Source organism: Buceros rhinoceros, unplaced genomic scaffold (genome assembly GCF_000710305.1).
Source record: "Buceros rhinoceros silvestris isolate BGI_N320 unplaced genomic scaffold, ASM71030v1 scaffold17068, whole genome shotgun sequence".
NCBI lineage: Eukaryota > Metazoa > Chordata > Aves > Bucerotiformes > Bucerotidae > Buceros > Buceros rhinoceros.
Genome location: NW_010425349.1, coordinates 24042 through 42995, shown reverse-complemented (window position 1 = coordinate 42995; position 18954 = coordinate 24042). Strand labels below are relative to the sequence as shown.

The 18954-nt window shown below is 40.5% G+C and overlaps 1 protein-coding gene across 1 annotated transcript in view; it reads right to left on the bottom strand.

The window, feature by feature from the left end:
* SERPINI1 (serpin peptidase inhibitor, clade I (neuroserpin), member 1) overlaps positions 1 to 18954 on the bottom strand; it is a 21643-nt gene that overhangs the window by 1077 nt on the left and 1612 nt on the right. Inside the window, exons 3-8 of the mRNA XM_010141122.1 lie at positions 18634 to 18864; positions 15956 to 16150; positions 15058 to 15262; positions 7444 to 7541; positions 1939 to 2025; positions 1089 to 1178 (exon numbers count right to left, since the gene is read on the bottom strand). Of these exons, the coding sequence (XP_010139424.1) occupies positions 1089 to 1178; positions 1939 to 2025; positions 7444 to 7541; positions 15058 to 15262; positions 15956 to 16150; positions 18634 to 18864 (906 nt within the window). The remainder of the gene's footprint in view (positions 1 to 1088; positions 1179 to 1938; positions 2026 to 7443; positions 7542 to 15057; positions 15263 to 15955; positions 16151 to 18633; positions 18865 to 18954) is intronic.

The following is an 18954-nucleotide window of genomic DNA, read 5'->3' as shown; positions in this document are numbered from 1 at the left end:
CTGAACCACAGTAATTAGCCGTGAGCACTTCCACTACTGTTGAGAAGAAGGGTAACCATCACGGATTTTTTTAAAGGATTCTAACCTCACCTTTCGAGACGAGCAACAAGCTTTCAGGCTTTCACTACAGTTGCTGCAATTCCTTTCCACACAAAACAAGGCCCATACCACATTAAAACTGCCCCAAAACTACCAAGCTCTACTCTGTCCTGATTTAAACTTTTCTTTCAGGGAGATTTTTGTACATCAAGTAGGCACAAGGGCAGGTCCCCTCCTCCAGATACATTTTTGCCTAATCACACGACTACAATGGTGAGGATACTCAACTTAGTTTTGGTCAAAAACCCCCTAAGAGTTGGTATGATGCCCAGCACACAAGTGCCTAGCATTTAGATTACTGCAATCTAAATGGTTTAGTAAACACCGATACCTATGATTGGGATTGGGAAAAAACCACCAGATTGAACCTACCAGAGTAGAGTTTGTAGAGCACGTGAGACCCCACATCACTCAGACCCATACGACGGTCTATGGGCGCATAGTAAGGCTTTGACATCCAGTCTCATCCACATCATTAAGATAAATAACAAATACGAAACTAAGGAATTACTTAATCATTGTCCATTTTGCTGGTGAGTGCTGTGCTCATCCCTTGCCTGCCACGAACACTTCAAGAGCACAACAGAACTATCCATAGCTGTAATATCTGTCCATTATACAAATCCTTTGGTACTGGGCACATATCTCACAGGTCTCACTACAGCCAATGCAATGAATGTGGATATTCAGGGCTCTAAGACCATGTTCCCTGAAGAAAAAATTGGTGTGTTTTTCTTCCCCAGGGTTTTTAATCACATAATTGTGAATATTTTTCAGGATTATGTCAGATTTTATTGTCTTAGCTGGAGAAACATCAAGGGCACGTAGAAAAGGTGTTTTAGGTATTTTAAAAAAAGGTGTTTAGGTATTTTAAGACAAATTAAGGAAAATTTGTAACACAAGGCCATTAATTAACCAAAATACGCAATTTTCTTCTGCATACTTGTTATGTACTGTGAAAAATGTGGAAGAGCCTGCAGTATTCTCACCTGTTCTTCTGTTCCTGACCAAAAAGAAAAAGGGATGGTCAACTATAACCTGGGGATACAGCACTGCCATTCTGCTGATGGCAATCATTCCTAGAGGAAACAGAACACAGGCAGTTTGTTAAAGATCACTGCACATCCTCCTGCTCTTTGTGAGAGACACTCGCGACACTCACGAGGAGACACTGAAGTTCCACGCTCTCAGCGCTAAGCCTCCCTAAGAAATAGCATGAAAACTCTAACATGAGAGGAACCTACAGAATCATCACATGCCTACTGACGCTTTGAGAATGATGAACAATGATGAGAGGCCCAATATCCCAGGGACCGGCTTATAAATTTTAAGATCCAGAACCTTACGGGGAGTTATGGCTGCTGCTCACTTGTAGAAGGAAAATGCATTACACCAGACAGCACTTCTGTCAAGCCTGCAGCTGACAGGAGAAGGTAACCCTTAATAATTACGGAATATGCGACAGCCAAATGGGCTGATATTGCAGCTCTTGGCTTAAGTCTTTAAATAATGCAGAGGGTGAAAGTAAAATTAACTGGGAATCAGGCAGAATTTGGCACTGTTTATTTGGAAATTCATGGATTTCTCCAGGACATTATTGTTATTTTCCGATGTTTTACGTACTTTTACATTTTCCTGCACTATGAATAGACTCATGCATACCAGCAACGCTAACGCTTTTCATTTCCACAGTTCTCTTCTGAAAAGCAGTACACTTGCTATGCCATGTCTTCATGCTCGTTATTTAGTTTTCCTAGCTGTACAGCAAGTCCTTTTTAAACAACTAATTAACACAGAATAACCAGGCATTTGATTTAGTTCTGGTTTTCAGTCAGGTACCTGAGGCAGCAGCAGCTTCTGATCCTTCCTCATTAACTTCTAGAAATGCCTTGTGAAATGCCTTTCCAAGGTAAAGTTCCTTGTTATCTGGAGAGGAAAAGGAAACATGTTTCAAGGATCTCAACAGTAAGACTTAAGTATTAAAAAACCCAAAACCAAACACTGCCAAAAACTCAAAACTATTATCTACCTTCTATACCAAGTAGGGAAGGACAAGAGCTTCGTGCATAGGAGTTGCGTTAAAATACCTTCTGCCAACACCTTTAACAGCACCAGTTACCTCGCTTCCATTTGTAGTGCTCTCCTACACTATGGATGTTAAAATAGCCTGGCACTGCCTAGAGCACCAGTGCACCAGAGAGAGCACAAGACAATCCTTGAACGCAAGATTTTAAATGCAATTATCGGGAAAAAGGGTTATGACGTTATACGGCAAATACTTCTACATGAAGAAATTTATTTCTGCATTAGGTGCAACACAGCCTTTCCCCCAGGAAAATTAGGTATTTTCTTTCTTCTTGTCACTATATTTAAAAGAAGCTGAAGACAAGTACTTGTTGCAAAAACCACCACGGAACTAGGTTCTTTCGGTCTGGTTTGTTTTCCATCCCTCTTATCAGCACTTTCATCCCGGTCCAATCCTGCTCCTGTGTAAGTCAGTGGATGTTTCATTACTTCTTTCCAGTGGCTACACGATCAGACCTACTGGAATACTCAGCACCTTGCAAGAAGCAAGACACGTAGCGCCATTTAATCTGTTTGACTAAGTTTCATCAATGACACATAACGAGGATTAGATATACATTTATTGTACCTGCAAAAAATCCCCGGGAATGACAGAGCACAACTGGCAGTTAAGGAAGGAATAAAAGCTTTCTCAACAGGGAGACAGAGAACCATGAAAATCTCATCTACCACCCCAGTGAGACAGCTGTACCATCCTGCATTTCTGATCCTCCATGAAATGTTCAACACCAAAACTCGAGCTGACTAAGAAGGGAAAGCCTGGGACTATTCATCTAATTGTTACACATTTATTTTGGTTCTCAGTGACAGCCACTAGTTCTAAAAAAAAGCACAAAAGCACAAGAGACAGCAATTTAAAATATCTCCCCGGCAGATCTCATTACCGCTACGTACACCCCATACCAAAGCAAACCTCCTAGTTCAGCTGCTTCACTTAAATCTCACCAGCAAAAGCCCCATATCATTATTCCCTTTGGGGCTGTGTGTAGTAAAAGACACAGCAGACTGCTAAACATTGCACTAGTTCTAGGCTTTGGTTCCAGGCCTTCAGTAAAGCCATCCTGAAAGCTAGGACAAAGTCTCCACCACACTGATTTAAAACATGGGGCTGCCGCACCTACTTATCTTGAACACCAAGCACAATTCTCAGAGCTTTTGTCTCCTTCACAGAAAGGCCACCTGAAAACACAATGTGGTTGCATTCCAACATTAACACTGTCTTTAAGTCTCATTACACATAAAAAAACTAAACCACAAACTAACTAAATACTACAATCAAGTGTTAAATAGTCGTCCCCTGAAGCTTCGTTCCATTACAGACCCATGAAGACTCAAGTTTTCCAAAAATGTTTTAGGACAAACCTGGGCTGTGCAAGAACATTTACCTGGGTGATAATGGCTGGATACCCAAGAAGGGTGACAGACCCACTGGCACATCAGTAACTCCAGTTACCTGTGTGCTGCCTCTGTAAACGTGTCAGTTCAGGGGATTCTTGGTCAGATTATTGGTCAGTTCTGCAAATTCACCCGTCCAGGCGGCTGCGTTTTGCTGTCCTGCCTAAGTCCATTTCAAAGCTCTACTGAACGTCTGAGCTATAGAGCACACACCAAAAGAAACTAATAACTTTGCAGTCTTTTTAGATAAATGCTGGTTTGGAGTTCCTTATTGTAAACCAAACTAAATTTATACATTTAATAACAGACAAAGAGATGTCCACTTAGCCTAATCGCGTATTTTGATCACAGGCTTTTTATTTTATTACAGCACTTAAACCCACTACTCTGACCTGTAATATTGACAGCAACACTCCGTATTTTCATCCTCAATGCTTTATTTTGCAGTGTGGTGGTGCTTATGGTACTCAAAGGTATATACCTGGTCAGAATACTTAGCACCTTGGAAGACTGGTCTCCAGCTGATGAGTTTATAACCCTAATTAGCCCAGCATAAACACTACTAACCTTTACCATTTGGTACAACAGCAGGGCTACTTGTAAATGTATTTTCGATCTGAGTATTCAAGAAAACCAACAATATTTTGCTGACAGGAATACAAGAAGTGCTGATGAGACCAGTATGGCCAGTTAGCCCGGCACACCATGCCAGCTATAGTATTATTGTGGATACAAAAAGCCTTAGAGGCGAAAACTACAGCACAACCTACAAGACAACAAAATCCTCTCTCCCAGCATGTGCCTTAGACCCTAATCTACAGAATATACAGAATGCCTTTATTCAATGCAGTATAGACAGTTTTCTCTAGACACTTCTCTTTATATTGCCACTATCACATCCTGCTCATTCATCTTTCCCTGAGGTGAGTGAATTTCTTTTCTCTCGGAATGATAAAGTCACTGAGCGTTCAGGCAGTCTTCTCTTTGTCTCTTCTTCTGTGATTGTCAAATCACTGACTGCAATACTTGAATGCATACACATCTTGTCATTATGATACATCTTTCTGTTACGGCTTTCACTGTAAATAAGGGGGGACTTTCCTGAGCATCTGCTATCACATCATTTGCCTCTAGTAGTTTCTTCAAATCTGGATTATCACAAGATCCAATGTAATTTGACAGTTACATCTCAGAAAAGCCCCACGGAGATGTGGTACCAAGGCTCCACCTTTCTGCAGGACCCTAGCCTGGATACCCCTGAAGGTGTGGGAGCCATCTGAAGCGGACTTCTATTGTATGTGACTCTGTTAGCATCACACTTCATTTGTCATTACACTCCATATGCTCGCCAACTCCTACTCAGAGCTGCCAATTGGTTGCTCTGTGAGTCTCATTTTAAAAACACACACAGGGTTAGGGGCTTTTCTAGCTTAGGTTGTCCCAGAAAAATTAGACCTACCTCAGTTAAGACTTTGCAGAGGTATTGACTGGACTGATGCTCTTCTAACTGCTTTATATTGTACAAGTAAGTCATTAGGATCACTTCACCTGCCCACTGAAACACAGGCCACCTTGAGATTAAAAGCAGCTGCCATTTAAGGCATTATACAACAGTAAGAAATATCATAATAATTTGAAAGAGAAGAGAAACATTAGTATTGAAATTAGTTCAAGGTAAGTCTTAAGTGGTGTCAAAATTCTCAAGTTTATGAGCTGTGTAAATTATAAAATTCCAAATACCACAAGTTGTTTGATGCACCTGATGGAATCAGAGATGTGAGTAAAACCTGCCAAAGTCTTTTGATGAAAGTGAGCATCAGAACACATGCAACTAGACAGCCAAAGAGGCACGTCCTCCTACTCACCTGCCTTAATTGACAAAGAACTTGATTTCTGTGAAAGAGTAACATTTAAAACGTGCATCTGGATTAGTACTTCCTCTCTGGTTGCTCCCCATCAGCCATCCCGCAAGGTAAAGCTGACTCATCTATTGCCATTTTTCAGATTGAGTGCGAAAAGCAAAAAATTCTAAATATTGAAAACTAAGTCTGTAATCCTGCAATTGATTTCTGCCTCTTAAACCCACATAGATGATTTCACTAAACTCAACAATCTGTGCCTGGATCTCATCACAGGATTAGGTCTGCTGTTGAGATTGCAGGCAGCTCTCCTTGACAATACACCAAAAGCAAGAGCAATAGAGGGGGAGGAGGGTATTTTTAAACGCAACAGAACTTCTCCATAATCTCCTTTGACTTCTATCTTCCTAGATTAAAAGTGTCCAGACAAACATTTTGTTCAAATAGCTGCATTTAAGGATTCATGAAGTGTCACATTTTCCAGAGGGCTGACACTGAGATGCATTTCAACTTCTCTGTCACCTGACATATCCTTCAGGTAAAAGCAAACTTCCAACATTTTTCTTCACATTTTTTTCCTCTCCTTCCTCTGCCCCTCTCCATTAGAAGTAGGAAGCATATTCTGTATTTTAATTACATAAACTTTCATCTCCACAGCATCAACAGCAGGGTTTTCATTAAAGATATTGCTTCCAAAATATTTTCTTAGTCTTAATTTATGAATGACCTTTCTCTCACCTGGCAGAACATGCCCTTTTAAGTAGAAAGCAAAGCTCATGAATTCTCTCTATACACTGCTCTACATTACTTAATAAACTATTTTATCTTTAAATGGCAGAAGTGCTAATTTAGTCATGCAAAACACTGTTTTTTCATTTTTTACAGTACAATAGTAAAAAATAGAAAACTCTACACAAATCCTTAGTCACATGGATTAAAACACAAGCCTGTTCCAATCTTTCTGCTAACCTCTTGACTACAGAATTAATCCCCAATATTTAGGTGAATTTCACGTGGAATTAAACAGCCAAGCACTGCCTCTGTGATGCAGTTTCCCACAATTTCACTGGAAGAAGCAAAACGGTGGAATAAGCTACATGATACACTATAAACAATATTTCAAACTTAGAAGTGAAAAGGATTTGAAAACAGCGAACATTCTGCTGAAAATTTTAGCAGGAGGTTCACTTCCATTACCACTATTTTGACTAAGCCACAAGGATGTGATTGCTTCCAGAGACAGACAATTAACTGGTATTTCCCACTAGCTCAGGATCTATCTGTTTGATTAGGCAATTAACGAGGACACTCATTAATCTCACACCGACACTTGCTTCTAGATGGAGAACAACCGGATTTGCCAAAAATCAGGTCTGGACAGACTGTGCTAAATACACCGCCTGTGTGGCTACTTTTGTCATGCAAACATGAAACAACTTCTCAGGCAAAGATGACTCCACTACCTTTTGTGCCACTTTGATGCCTTTTAGGCAGTATTAAAAGCATATATATCTCATTTCACCTGAATTTCTGCATGTACTGGATATTTTAACTTCTGAAAACAAAGTGTTGAAACATAGTGAAACAGGCAAGCAGCACACATGGCGAGATTGCTTTTCTCTCTGAGCTCTTTATTTCCTGGGCTGCTTCTGTGCAGCAGGTATCTGGGGAGATGACTAATTGTACAACAGCTTAATGCTCTTAGTGCTGTGGACAAACAGCCTCTGGAGATAAAAGATGAAACCCCTCATGCAAATACCATTGGGCATCACGGCACTGCAGCCATCTATCACTCTGCAGTGGATCTGCCTCTTGCACAGCGTTACACGGTGCCTTTCCAGTGAGATCCAGTTCTGAAACACTGAGTGAACTTTCCCAGGTCAGAAACTTCCCATCAAAACCACATGCCCTGATGGACTTCTCCCCCACGCCAACTGCTGCTACAGTGAGCACTGATTTTAATACTTCCTTATCTTCCTCGAGAGACAAGGCAAGAGCCTCTTACCAGACATGGCAGTGAGGTCGGCACTACTGCTGAACAGCTCGGTGACTCCCAGACCTCTCCAGACGTCTTTCAGATCAATCTCCTGCTCTACTGTGAACCTGCAGAACAGAACGGAAAATTACAGAAAGCCCAGACATCAGCAGCACTTATTGTTCTTAGAAGGTTCAAATTTCTGGGTAATGACAATTCAAACACAGAGATAAATCATGTTAAGTATGAGATTCAGTGCTGGTAGTACAATACTCTACAAAAATACTCCCAAACAAAGCAGTTTACTCTCACAGATGCATTTTGCTTTTCTAATGGTGAAGCAATCAAAAATACGCTACTGGTATGTACAGTCCCTGACCATAAAACTCAGTGCAAAGTTATGCAGCAACTACCGTAAATGCTTATTTTATACAAAAGGTTTACTATAAAAACTGAATTTAATTGTACGCATACTTAGAATATCAACTAAGGCAAAGGACAGCACGAACTTCATAGACAGCTGTTGGCCAAGGAGTAGGAAAGCAAGAAAGACACTCCATTTTTATTCAGTCTAAGTAAAGAGCAGCAGTTATGAAATGAATATAAAGCATTTCTGACTCAGCTTCTAATTACTCTGGTGGCAAAATTTTAATTGGGTTTTGATTGTGAGTAAAGAACAGGGAAAACAAATAGTTGTTAGCACCAATGCACATGCGAGTCTAACCTGGCAGCATGTCAGGGTTAGCTGGCAAAGCCATGTTTTCAGCTACGTGACAACACAGGAAGGACAATTTGAGATTTATCCCAAGGGCAAGATTGTGGGCAAAAGCTTGTTCCGTTTACAAAGGCTGCTTTTCAAACATTATACAAGGTATGCCTGGTGTCAGTAGGACAAAAAGAATCAAGTCCTTTATGGCTGGCCAGAAACAGACTGGACAGGTGGGGAAATAAAGAAGTAAGTTAGAATAGTAAGAACAACAGGAGCCCCAAGCAGAAAATACCAGAAGTCTACAGAAAACCACAAGAGACTAATTATAAATGTGTGTTATGGGTGAGTTACGGGTTCTCTGTAGAATGACCAAACAAATTATTAGTGATTTACACTGTGCTGACAATGACTGGTTGTAACTCTACAACATAAAATATATAGTCCACAAGGTGCTGTTACAGCTTCTCCAGCAAGTGCCTCAGTCGGAAACAACTCTGCAATTACCCCGCAGTCCTTAGTGATGGGTCTTGCCTGTGCAAGAACCAAACAAGAGGCGCTTCTGTGCAATACCCTTTTTTAGGATCAAACTTCCTTACCTACATGGAAGAACACGTTCTTTTTAGGAGAAAGAATAGCTCAGACCTCTGAGCAGAGAGCAGGTGAGATGTATGACACCTCAGCATGTACAGGCCTTGGCAGCTTGACAAAGAATAATCTGGACATCAAAAGACAACTGGATAAGTCAAGTGGATCTTTCTCACTTGAAACATTTACACAGAATGAGAAAAACCCAATACACGATCTACATTCATCATGAACTTAGAGCTGCCAGTAGTAAGCAATCATCTATGACAGGATAGATCTTAGTCACTACCCAGAGGAGAATTGTACGCAAGTTAAAGCTGGACTTAGTTCAGGATTGATAAATCACTGGTGGCATCACATGTGTCCATGTACCCTGTTTAGACGAATTCCAGAATATGGCTGAAATGAAAACATGGGATCTGATTCCTGTGATTTTATTGTTTTGGCAGCTCTCAAAAGAATCCGAAGAGACCAACAAAGATTTATGTACTGGAGGACGATTCTCACAGGGTTCTGGCATATTCTGCAGTCAGTGTGGCAGCATTTGTTAAAGAAAAAAACAATAGATGGCATTATCTTAATGAATGAGATGTAGGTACATGTATGAGATGACCTGAAAACAGCCCAGAGAGCTTTAGGAAATGGAAATGCGTCCTGTTGGCCGCTTTCTCCTCTTAGGAAGCTGTGGACACTGGTGGTCAAAAACTAGAGGCAGGGAGCTCGCAAGACCTTACGCACAATTTTAGCTTTAAATTTACAAGTTGCTCTTTCTTTCAGATTTCCCTGGCTTCCAGGCTCCAAGACTACAGCCCAGTTTTACTCTCACCACACACTTGTAACATATGCCCACGTCTATTTTAGAAACTTGAGTAAAAACCCTCAGAGAGATAAACTTAGACTTGATTCCTAATGCTGAGGTAACTAAACGGTACAGAGGCCCTGCCTGCACACATTGAGTAAATCCAGAAATACTACCTTCTATATTAAAATCATTTCAGTTAGTTAAGTTATTAAATATACCAAGCTTTCAGGACAATTCAGCTATCAACTAGCAACATCAAACTAATAAAGAATATCAGGATAGGACAGCAGCAAGTTAAGTCTGCATGAAGAGCAAAATTTGAGGTCACAAATAAGAAAAATAACTGCAAAAAAGCATTTTGTCCAATTGCACAGAATGACTAAGATAGAAATGGAAATCAGGGGGGTTTAAGGCTCTGGACCACTAGACAGAAAACACAATTACCTGCTAAGCGATGAATTGTGACCCAGAAAGCAAGCGTGTCAGACCATGCTTTTGCATACTAATCAAGGAAGAGGTCTGGGAGATGCTTTTGGGGGAAAAAAAAAACCAAAACCAAAATCAAACCTCAGCTGAATAAGGGTCTGAAAAGAGAAAGTGCGAGCCCATTGATTGGTTCTATTGCTAACAAACACTTAACTGCCGGAGAGGAGCTGTACCCCTGTTGAAACCTCTTGAGGGGCAAATACTGAACAGGTGGAGCAGTGAAGGCCTCTGCAGTATCTATAGAAGTGAGTTCCTGCTTTTTATGACAAATAAAGCAGACTGAAAATATCACATCAGCTGGATAAATACCAAACTATCCCTTCAGGAAAATAAAACTAATTACTTCCCTTCTCCCCTTTTAGTTTCAACCTGTGGTAAAATCCCACTCTAGCCCTCTTCTCAAAAGAGCATCTTGCATGCTCGGTACAGCAGGGAGAGTTACAGATAAGCTGCTAATGGTATTTCAAATATTTCAGCTGACATCATAACTAGCCTCTCTTGGAAAAGTAACGGGGCTGCTTTACACTTTGAAATTTCATTTCAGGCCCTGCAGTGCAATGTAAACATTCAGTCTGAGCAATCCTCCAGCTGTATTTGGCTTTCTTTGCATTCCTTGCAGACAGTGGGGTAGGTATTAAAAAATCAAAGCTGACAGCCTAGAAGGCAGAAGACATTCAATCTCATTTCCCGTGCCAGGCGTTGGTTGCACCTCCAGACTTTGGAAATACTGAGTTGCATGATACTAGCCCTGACACACGGGTATTTGCAGTGTTTGTCACATCTAATGAACCAGATCATCATATTCTTTCCCCCCAGTCTTACATGTTTCTGATGCTAAAAATACTGTGAAAAATAGATTTCAATACTTCAGTACCAGAAGTCATGGAATAGTTGCAACTGGGAGCATCAAAAACCACAAAGGGAAGTCTGAGAAACAGACACTGAAGAAAAGATGCAGTATTTTACCACAGGACCAGCTCGGCCTGCGGAGTCCAGAGGAGAGCTTTGGCACTTCAGTTCTAGCAGGTTCACCAAGATGCGTATTCACAGACGTGCTTCTCCTGACCACCTCAGAAAGCACGGACAGAAGGATGTTAATAAGGGATAGTGCCGCTGCCAGTCAGCTGTGGGCCGAAGCCAAGGAGAAGCGAAGATGTGAGTTAGGTCTGTATTTTCACAATGTGCTTCTGTGAAGTTTCTCTACCTCTTACATGTAAAAAACAGTTCAAATGGCTGAACAAAAAAAAAATTCTTCCCTTGATTTCCACCATCTTTGGATCTCCCCCCCATGAGACAAAGAATGGAATGAGATGCTTGGGAAGTAGAATCAGATACAGAAACTAACAAACAGTTCTCCAGAGGGATAATCAGAAAATGATCATATTTTCATGAAAATTAAAACTTACACAACAACTAGATTAAAACGATGCATTTATGTCATCAACAGTCTGCTTAGTTATGTACCTGAATCATTAGGTTTTGCACAGAGTATTAACTTTAGCATCACATCTATTTATAGGAAAAAAAAAAAGATTGTTTCATTTTTTACAAGGCTGTGCAGCCCTTCTGAAATGGTGAATTTTTAGTGAAATCCTTAGACACTCTGGATCCATAGTATTCAAGAAGGATTAGAGCGCACTTTCTAGTTATACCACAGAATGAACTAGAACCTACTGCGATCCATCCCAAAGGCTGTAACTTCAAAAACCACTATGAGTTCTGAATGAGCAAAGGCAAGGAACGCCAGGTTTTCAGAGCCTGGCTCTACCACAGTAAATCCTGCAGAACAAAAAGCAAATGAAGGAATTGCGCTGTTGCTTCAGATCAGCTGTATTCCTGCTTGGAGGACAGGCCCTCAGGATCCGAGTCACTATTTTAATCCAGCAAGCAGCCCACGATACAAAGCTGCTCTTGGTTCCAACATTTAGGTTGGAATTTCTGCTAGGCTGTCCTGAGTTGCTAGAACCAGCCTGCATGATTTAATAGCCTGACAACAAACAAGCAACAAAACCCCCCACTAACAGTAAAAAACAAAACCCCCACACATCCAGGAGAAGCGAGGTAGGTTATGGTTCCTCCTCTGGCAAGGTCCGTCTATCCAGGGCTCAATATGGGCTGCAGAAAGTGGGTAAATATGTATTTCAGTGGGACAGTTTTATGGCTCTTCCACGTCTGTATCTGAAGAACAATCAGCACTGGCCTGTTCCTCATGCAAAGGGGACTCAAGAGAGGATGTTAAAAAAAAAAAAAAAGAGAATGCCTTGGGTGTGTTTTTTTTGTTTGTTTGGAGTTGTTTTATTGGGTTTTGTTTGAGGTTTTTTGTTTTTCTTTTTTTTGTTTTGTTTTTTCTTTTTTTTAGAAAAAAAGAAAACAACCTTCAGCTAGCAAACCTTACCATTTTAACACCAAGGCATTTTTTAAAGATATTTTAAATGCACAAAAATGTCAGGTGGCCATTCTAGAGAGCTGAGCATACTGGAACAATCCTTAGGAGAAGGTCGGCAGACCGTAGCACTGTTACTAGGTACTGCTTCCTCCTATGCTCTTCAAGTAATTCCTGTTAGCGAGACAGCATTGTAAATTAGATTCATGGTCTGTTTCACTCCTATGCAAAAAGTGGATTAAAATGTTGATCACTTTAGTCTGAGTTAAGCTGGAAACAATGATTTGAAAATGAGAAAGTATAATTTAACAATTCTGTGCAAATCTCTCCTTTGCTATTACGAGGAATAATACACAATTTCATTTGCACACTGATAATGCCGGCAGAAATTGGAAAGTTGTGATTAACTCTGCTTTGGCTAGTCATTCAGGTCCTATTACAAATGTATAAGTTTAAAAAATGCTCACTTTCTAATTGGATAGCATCGTTCAGGATATAAAAATTTAATTTTATGCCACTGCTGCTTTCAATTTCTCAGAGGACAGAGCCTGCAGGCCACATTTCATAACATGCCTTCCTGAGTCAGAGCATAAAATATTTATGAAGTGTTTATTTAGAGCATTGATAAAATCCTATAGATCACCTCTGAATCCCTAATGGACATCCAACACCTTGGGAGTGTGCAATTCATCTTCAGGGTTTTTTGTAAGGGAACTGCAGAATTTGAAGCTCATGATAGTTATTCTTTTATAATCTGATCATCCTGACGGTAATCAGCACCTGCTTGTACCTGTTTTGCCTTTCTATAGCTTTAATGCACAAGTGTCTACCAAGGTCATTGAGGTTCTTAGATAGGAGGGACGGGCATGCCACTAGCCTGGGGACAGAATAAATTGGGATGTTTTATGATCACACAAACCCTAGGCCTCAAACCCACGTCTGAAAACCCGGCTACAGAGAACCCTGGAGCCTCTGCTTTAGGCTTAAAGCCTCTACAAGCTTGGTCATAAACATAATTAATATGTTTTCAATGACATTCACGTATTTAACTTTAGATATCTAAGCTGCTTAAATTTGGAAGCTAGTTTTCACAGATTCCATATATAATCAGAGAGAGACTTCTACTGTGGATCTTGCACTCCAGAAACTCCTTGAGAGAAGATGTCCAGGCTGTGAAATTCTCCAGTTAAAGGAAAGCTTAAAGGATGACATAATCATCATATTTTACTTCTCAGCAACATCTAGGCAAGGTTTGCCCAAGCCTGAGGAGAAAGAGTCTAGGAGAAACACCCCTCCCCTGCATCTTAGAGGGCTGTTAATGTAAAGCTCCTGGGACCTGAAGCTCCACAAGAAAACCAAACAAAAAGCACAGGAGTAGTAGGTTCAGTCTGTATAAAACCTGCAATGCAGCTCTTTGCTGCTCTCCCTGTTTCTTCAGAGGAAATGCTATCTAAAAAACCAGAAAATAACCCCAAAATGCTGCTGTTCCATCACCACGTGGGCTCCAAGTGTAGCAGCTTTAACAAGAAGTGGAAGTTCATCTCGAGTTGGAATCAGGGCACGCTGACAGCACCAGCCCACCTCATCCTAACTGATCCTGCTTAGCCTTGTTTTACTGTGCTCGACTGCAGTTCGCTGCTGCAAAGAGGTCTTTTCTCTGCAAAGGAAGCTGACAGACCAACCACAGGGATTCTTGCCCTTCTCATTACAACAAACTCAAAACTCCAAGTCACCTGAACACAAAGAACTATTTTTAATTATTTAAAGGATTTGCTATAGACTATTTTTTCTTGCTGCCACATACCCACTGCACAGTGCCACGAAAGTAGAATAAATGGAGTAAATCCGCACCAAACCTGTGTCGTGTTGTTACACAAACACTTCAATGAAATCATTACGAATCACTTGAAGGACATCACGATCCAGCTGTACATTATTAGTGACATTTAGTAGTAAACAACTCTGTTACTAAGTTGAGTGCAGGGCAAGCATAAAAAAAATATTGGAAGGTAGATGAAAGAGAATTCTAGGAAAGGTAACTTTGCACTATGTGAGCAAATACACCACTAAGCACACACAACTTGTGTCTACAAATCAGCTGACAAAAGTTTCATCCCTCCTGGTAGTAACGTCTTGTTATTCTGTTGCGCCTCTAAGGAAAAAGAAACCAGCATTTATTACAGCTAAGAAGAAAGACAAAAGACACAAATTGACTGGAATTACCTCTCCACTCTCAACCACTTGTATCTATACAGACACACGCCATTAGAATTTTTTAAATTAGCAACACATAAAAATCTAACTAGGACCTAAATGAAACATTTAGCTTTCATTAATTCAGACTTGCAATATTTCTGTGGCTGCTGGCTAAATGGAACTTACCCATAATGAGTTCTGCAATACTCTGAACATCATTCAGAGCAAATACACTCCTGATGATGAAATTCCCCTTCCTGGAGCTTACTTGTGAAACGGATGCAAATGCAGCGCTCATCTGTTGCTCAACCAGCCACCGTTTGGCACTGCATACTCCCTGCGCTTGCTGGTCAAAGCAATCTTCAGTGTGGGTGCTACATAACTGCAGACTCAATCAAGATGGTCAAGTTTTACCTACTCTGCTACTCTGATCAATTTGAAGGCAGCCTTTCCCCTTCTATTAGTACAGGAGCACAGTCTCACCTTGGTAAATACACTTCCACTTTTTGCTTCTTTACAGAATTAGCCCATTCATTAATCAACGAGGCTTTGACCAGTGGTTCCAATGTGACCAGTGGGACTTCCTGTCTGGAAAGAACAATCATCATACTAATCTCATCTCCCTCATAGGGCATTTCCAGAACTTGATAGATACCGCCTGCTTCATTGGAGCCATCACTGAACTCTCCTACAAAAGAGAAACAACAACAAAAGCTATTAGAAGTATGTTCTTTTGTCTTCACTGGAGATAAGGGAAAAACAGAAGCTGGTTCTAGGCACTATTTACCAGATACTGGAACTAAAAATGACCCTCCTCTTTCCATTCTATATAGAATTGATATTGGGTTCTTCATCATAGGATTTGAGGCCTACATCTGCTTTTTTAAAGAAGAGAAGCTTGTGCAGTGCCACAGTTTGTAGATAACTACACTTTGAACCTATTACCTGACTTTCACAGTTAGGCAGAGAGAAGTATTGAAGTCGTTAAGGCTGCCAAGGTTTTCACGGAATGGGCAGAGGGGGTTTTTATTCAGGAGAGATAATTTTTCAGTGATTAGGCCGAGTGAAATACTGCTACTGCCAGACACTGTAGAACCACTTGGGAATTCAAGCTCAAGATAAAAACGATCATTAGTTCTGCTGTTCAAAGAACCCCTGTTCTACCTTTCTAATTCTAAGGATATTACAACAGTAATGAGCAAACATTATTAATTTTAATATTTAGCACAGCACAAGAAAAATATTTTAGTGAGAACCAGCTCAAGAATTTTGATAGAATGGATACAGGTTCTGAACTCCAACACGTACCTAAAAAAATAATCAAGAAACAAACCTATTAAGGGAAGACTTATTAGTTTAAATTGCTAAAGGTCCAGCTCACCATAATAAAACTCTCCCTGCTGGTACATCATTGGAATCTGCACCTCGCTTTCATCATCTTTAGTGAAAGAAAACGTTCTTGTATTCTCAGGTCTGAACTGCGATTTCCAATTGCCTTTAAAGTAGATTGCATTGATGAGAGCCAAATGAGTTAGAGCACCAAAATCTCCTGAAGACACAAAATCTTTGATCATATCTGAGGAGGAAACCAACTGTCAGTCTGCATGTCAAACTGAGCATTAAATCAAAACTGAAGACAGTTTGAAAAATGCAAGAAAAATCAAAAGCGGCGCTAACATGTAATTTCCAATTCAGATGTTTCATTAAATCGCAAATTAAACTGCCAGTGTTTTGTAAACCCAAATCACAGTGTAGGTGCGTAAACCCTTCCATCAAGTACATGTTAGTCAACTGTTTCTGGATTGCTACTTAAACAACCCACCGTGAAACCACATGGAAAAGGGGTCATATACAAGGAGTGTCTACACTGATGCTATAGTTCAGTTCAGCACTATCGTCTTAAGGTCAGAACTTCCACAAGCTTTGGCTCCAGTCCAAAGCAACGCTTAAACAGGTGCTTAATTTCAAGAGTTTAAGTTTACGCATTCAAACTTCACCGGGCCAACTGTGAAGGAAATATTTGGCTTCAGTAAAGTCCTACTGACTTCAAAGTACAGACAAATCATAAAAAACCCCACATAAATCCACAGCATTTGTTCCAGTGACATTAGCTCTTGAAAGGCAAAAGAGAAAAACCATCGAGCATCTGCTCTGTTCATGGGAGGTATGTCAGCTGAGCGGGGCAGCTGCTTTGCTCCCACTCCTAAATAACTCATTTCCATCAGAATACAGGCTGATACCTGCTTTAGCTCCTCTGAAAGGGCGTGCTTTTCAGCAAAGTCATTTCAAGTTTGTTAAATTTGGGGCACTGACCAGATCTGTCACTATTCTTGAAAAATTACAGCCTACTTCAGCTCACTATCTTGCTCACTTCTATTTTTGACTGACACTGCAATGCAAGGTGTTAAACACATTTCTCAGTCTGGTTATTACTTCTTAATCCATGGTTCAAAATACAAATTAATTCTGCTTTCTGGAGCATATGACACTAACCAATGGGAAATTTGAGTATCGTAGGGCAGTATTTTCTTCTGGGTTGCATTTTATCTAGAATATTCTTAGCAATGAGATGTGATCAATACTGTCACACTCACTCTCTGTGGTTGAAAAAAAAAGGGAAAAATGAAGAAGGAATACACTCTAGTATTTCTATTTCTACATGGTACCTCATATTCCCCTACATTTTCCAGCCACCTCTTGTTAATACGCTAATACAACATTAAGAATTTTTCTGGCCAGAGAAACCTTTGACAGTTCTGTTCTCTGCTCCCGGCCTCCCATCACACTTAACACGCTGGAATTGGAAATCTGCCCATCTTGCACCCCTTTCCTAATGAGAAAACAAGCCTCCTCCGTCAGAGCTGGCAGGCAGGGGAGAATGAGATCTAGTGGTCAGAGACCAGGCTGAGGGACTGTTACTATCGCAACCTACTGCTAAGAGACCCATGGCTGCCTTTGTTAGTGCTGCACAGCTCCTGCCAGGGCAGCGGTTACAAGCTTGGTCAGCACGTCTGGCAGGTGTTACGCAAGAGAACTTGCTGGTCTTTTAAAAGAATTTTACCTTTCTTTCAGACAGACACCACATTTCTCTGAAAACACTCTGCAATCTGCTGCATCCCTTACATTGCCTCTATTTCTGAAGACAGCTGGAGATAAAGGGCAGGATTTACTATGAACATAACAGCTGCAATTTTCCTTCGGAAAAAATAGGTAATTTTCAAAATTGAATAAAAACATTATAACAGGTGGTTTTCCACTTTGTGCCAGACATCTCCATACAGAATTCTGGATTCTTAAATACTGAGACTACATGGTGACAAGTCAATCCTCACAGGGAATCTCGATATCTTCAGATTTACAAGGGTACAACTGATGGTAGAGCAAAACCTCTGTGGAATTCTCCAAATATCAACCTCCAGAGTGTGCCAGGTGAACTACAATGAGATTATGCTTTGATCCCTACAGTGGGGGACCAACTTTAGAGACTCCTCATGTGTTCAGAAAACATCACACCTTCGTGACATTCCACAAGTGAAACAAGCACCACATCACGCAGATCTGAATGTACGTATTTACAACGGGAACTCTGTGCTTACACCCCCACTGCAAATTTTTGTTGTGAAACTCTGTTGACAGTCTTCCTAAATCAATTGCTCTTCCAACATGCTGTCTAGTTTCCTCACGTTGGAAAAGATTACAAGAGAGGGTCTGATTTTGTAGTGCAAAATTATCTTTTGTATTCCTTCGTATTCTATTTCTCAGTGCCTTGTAACTAGGAGCTCCTCAGAGGACTCGGGTACTTTAAGATAGTAAGGCAGTGGAAAAAATATCCTGACAGACACTACTATATAATTAGCAATGGCTTATATTACTTCAGACAGATCACTCCTGCACAGTGATAAAATACAATTTCACAAAAAGCTGATTCTTTTTATGGAGGAAATACTTTTGTCTCGAGCAGAACAGATAAAAGCCAAGAGAACAATTCAACAACACCATGTAACTTTGGAACACCAACGCTTACTGCAGGAAGTATATAAAAGAATCCTGCGGACTTACTATTTGTATGATTCTCCACCCACTTATTGATGTGGGTAGCTACAGCTGCACTTTGGCTGAAATCTATATTTTCTACTTCAGCTTTGAAGTATTTTTTCACCAACTGCAGGAATTTGTCACTGATATGAAATCCATTCTGCACATAAAGAGAGTTTGCAATATTCAGCACATAATGACTTTCTTCAGATGTTGCCATATCAGAAAGGTCCTTCAGGAAGGTAAACTCTTCACCTGAGGAAAGAAAAATAGCTCAGTGTTCCTGAAAAGAAAGTTACTCCATGTTCTTTCTGCTGGAAATTCACAAAGACATTTGGGGGGGGG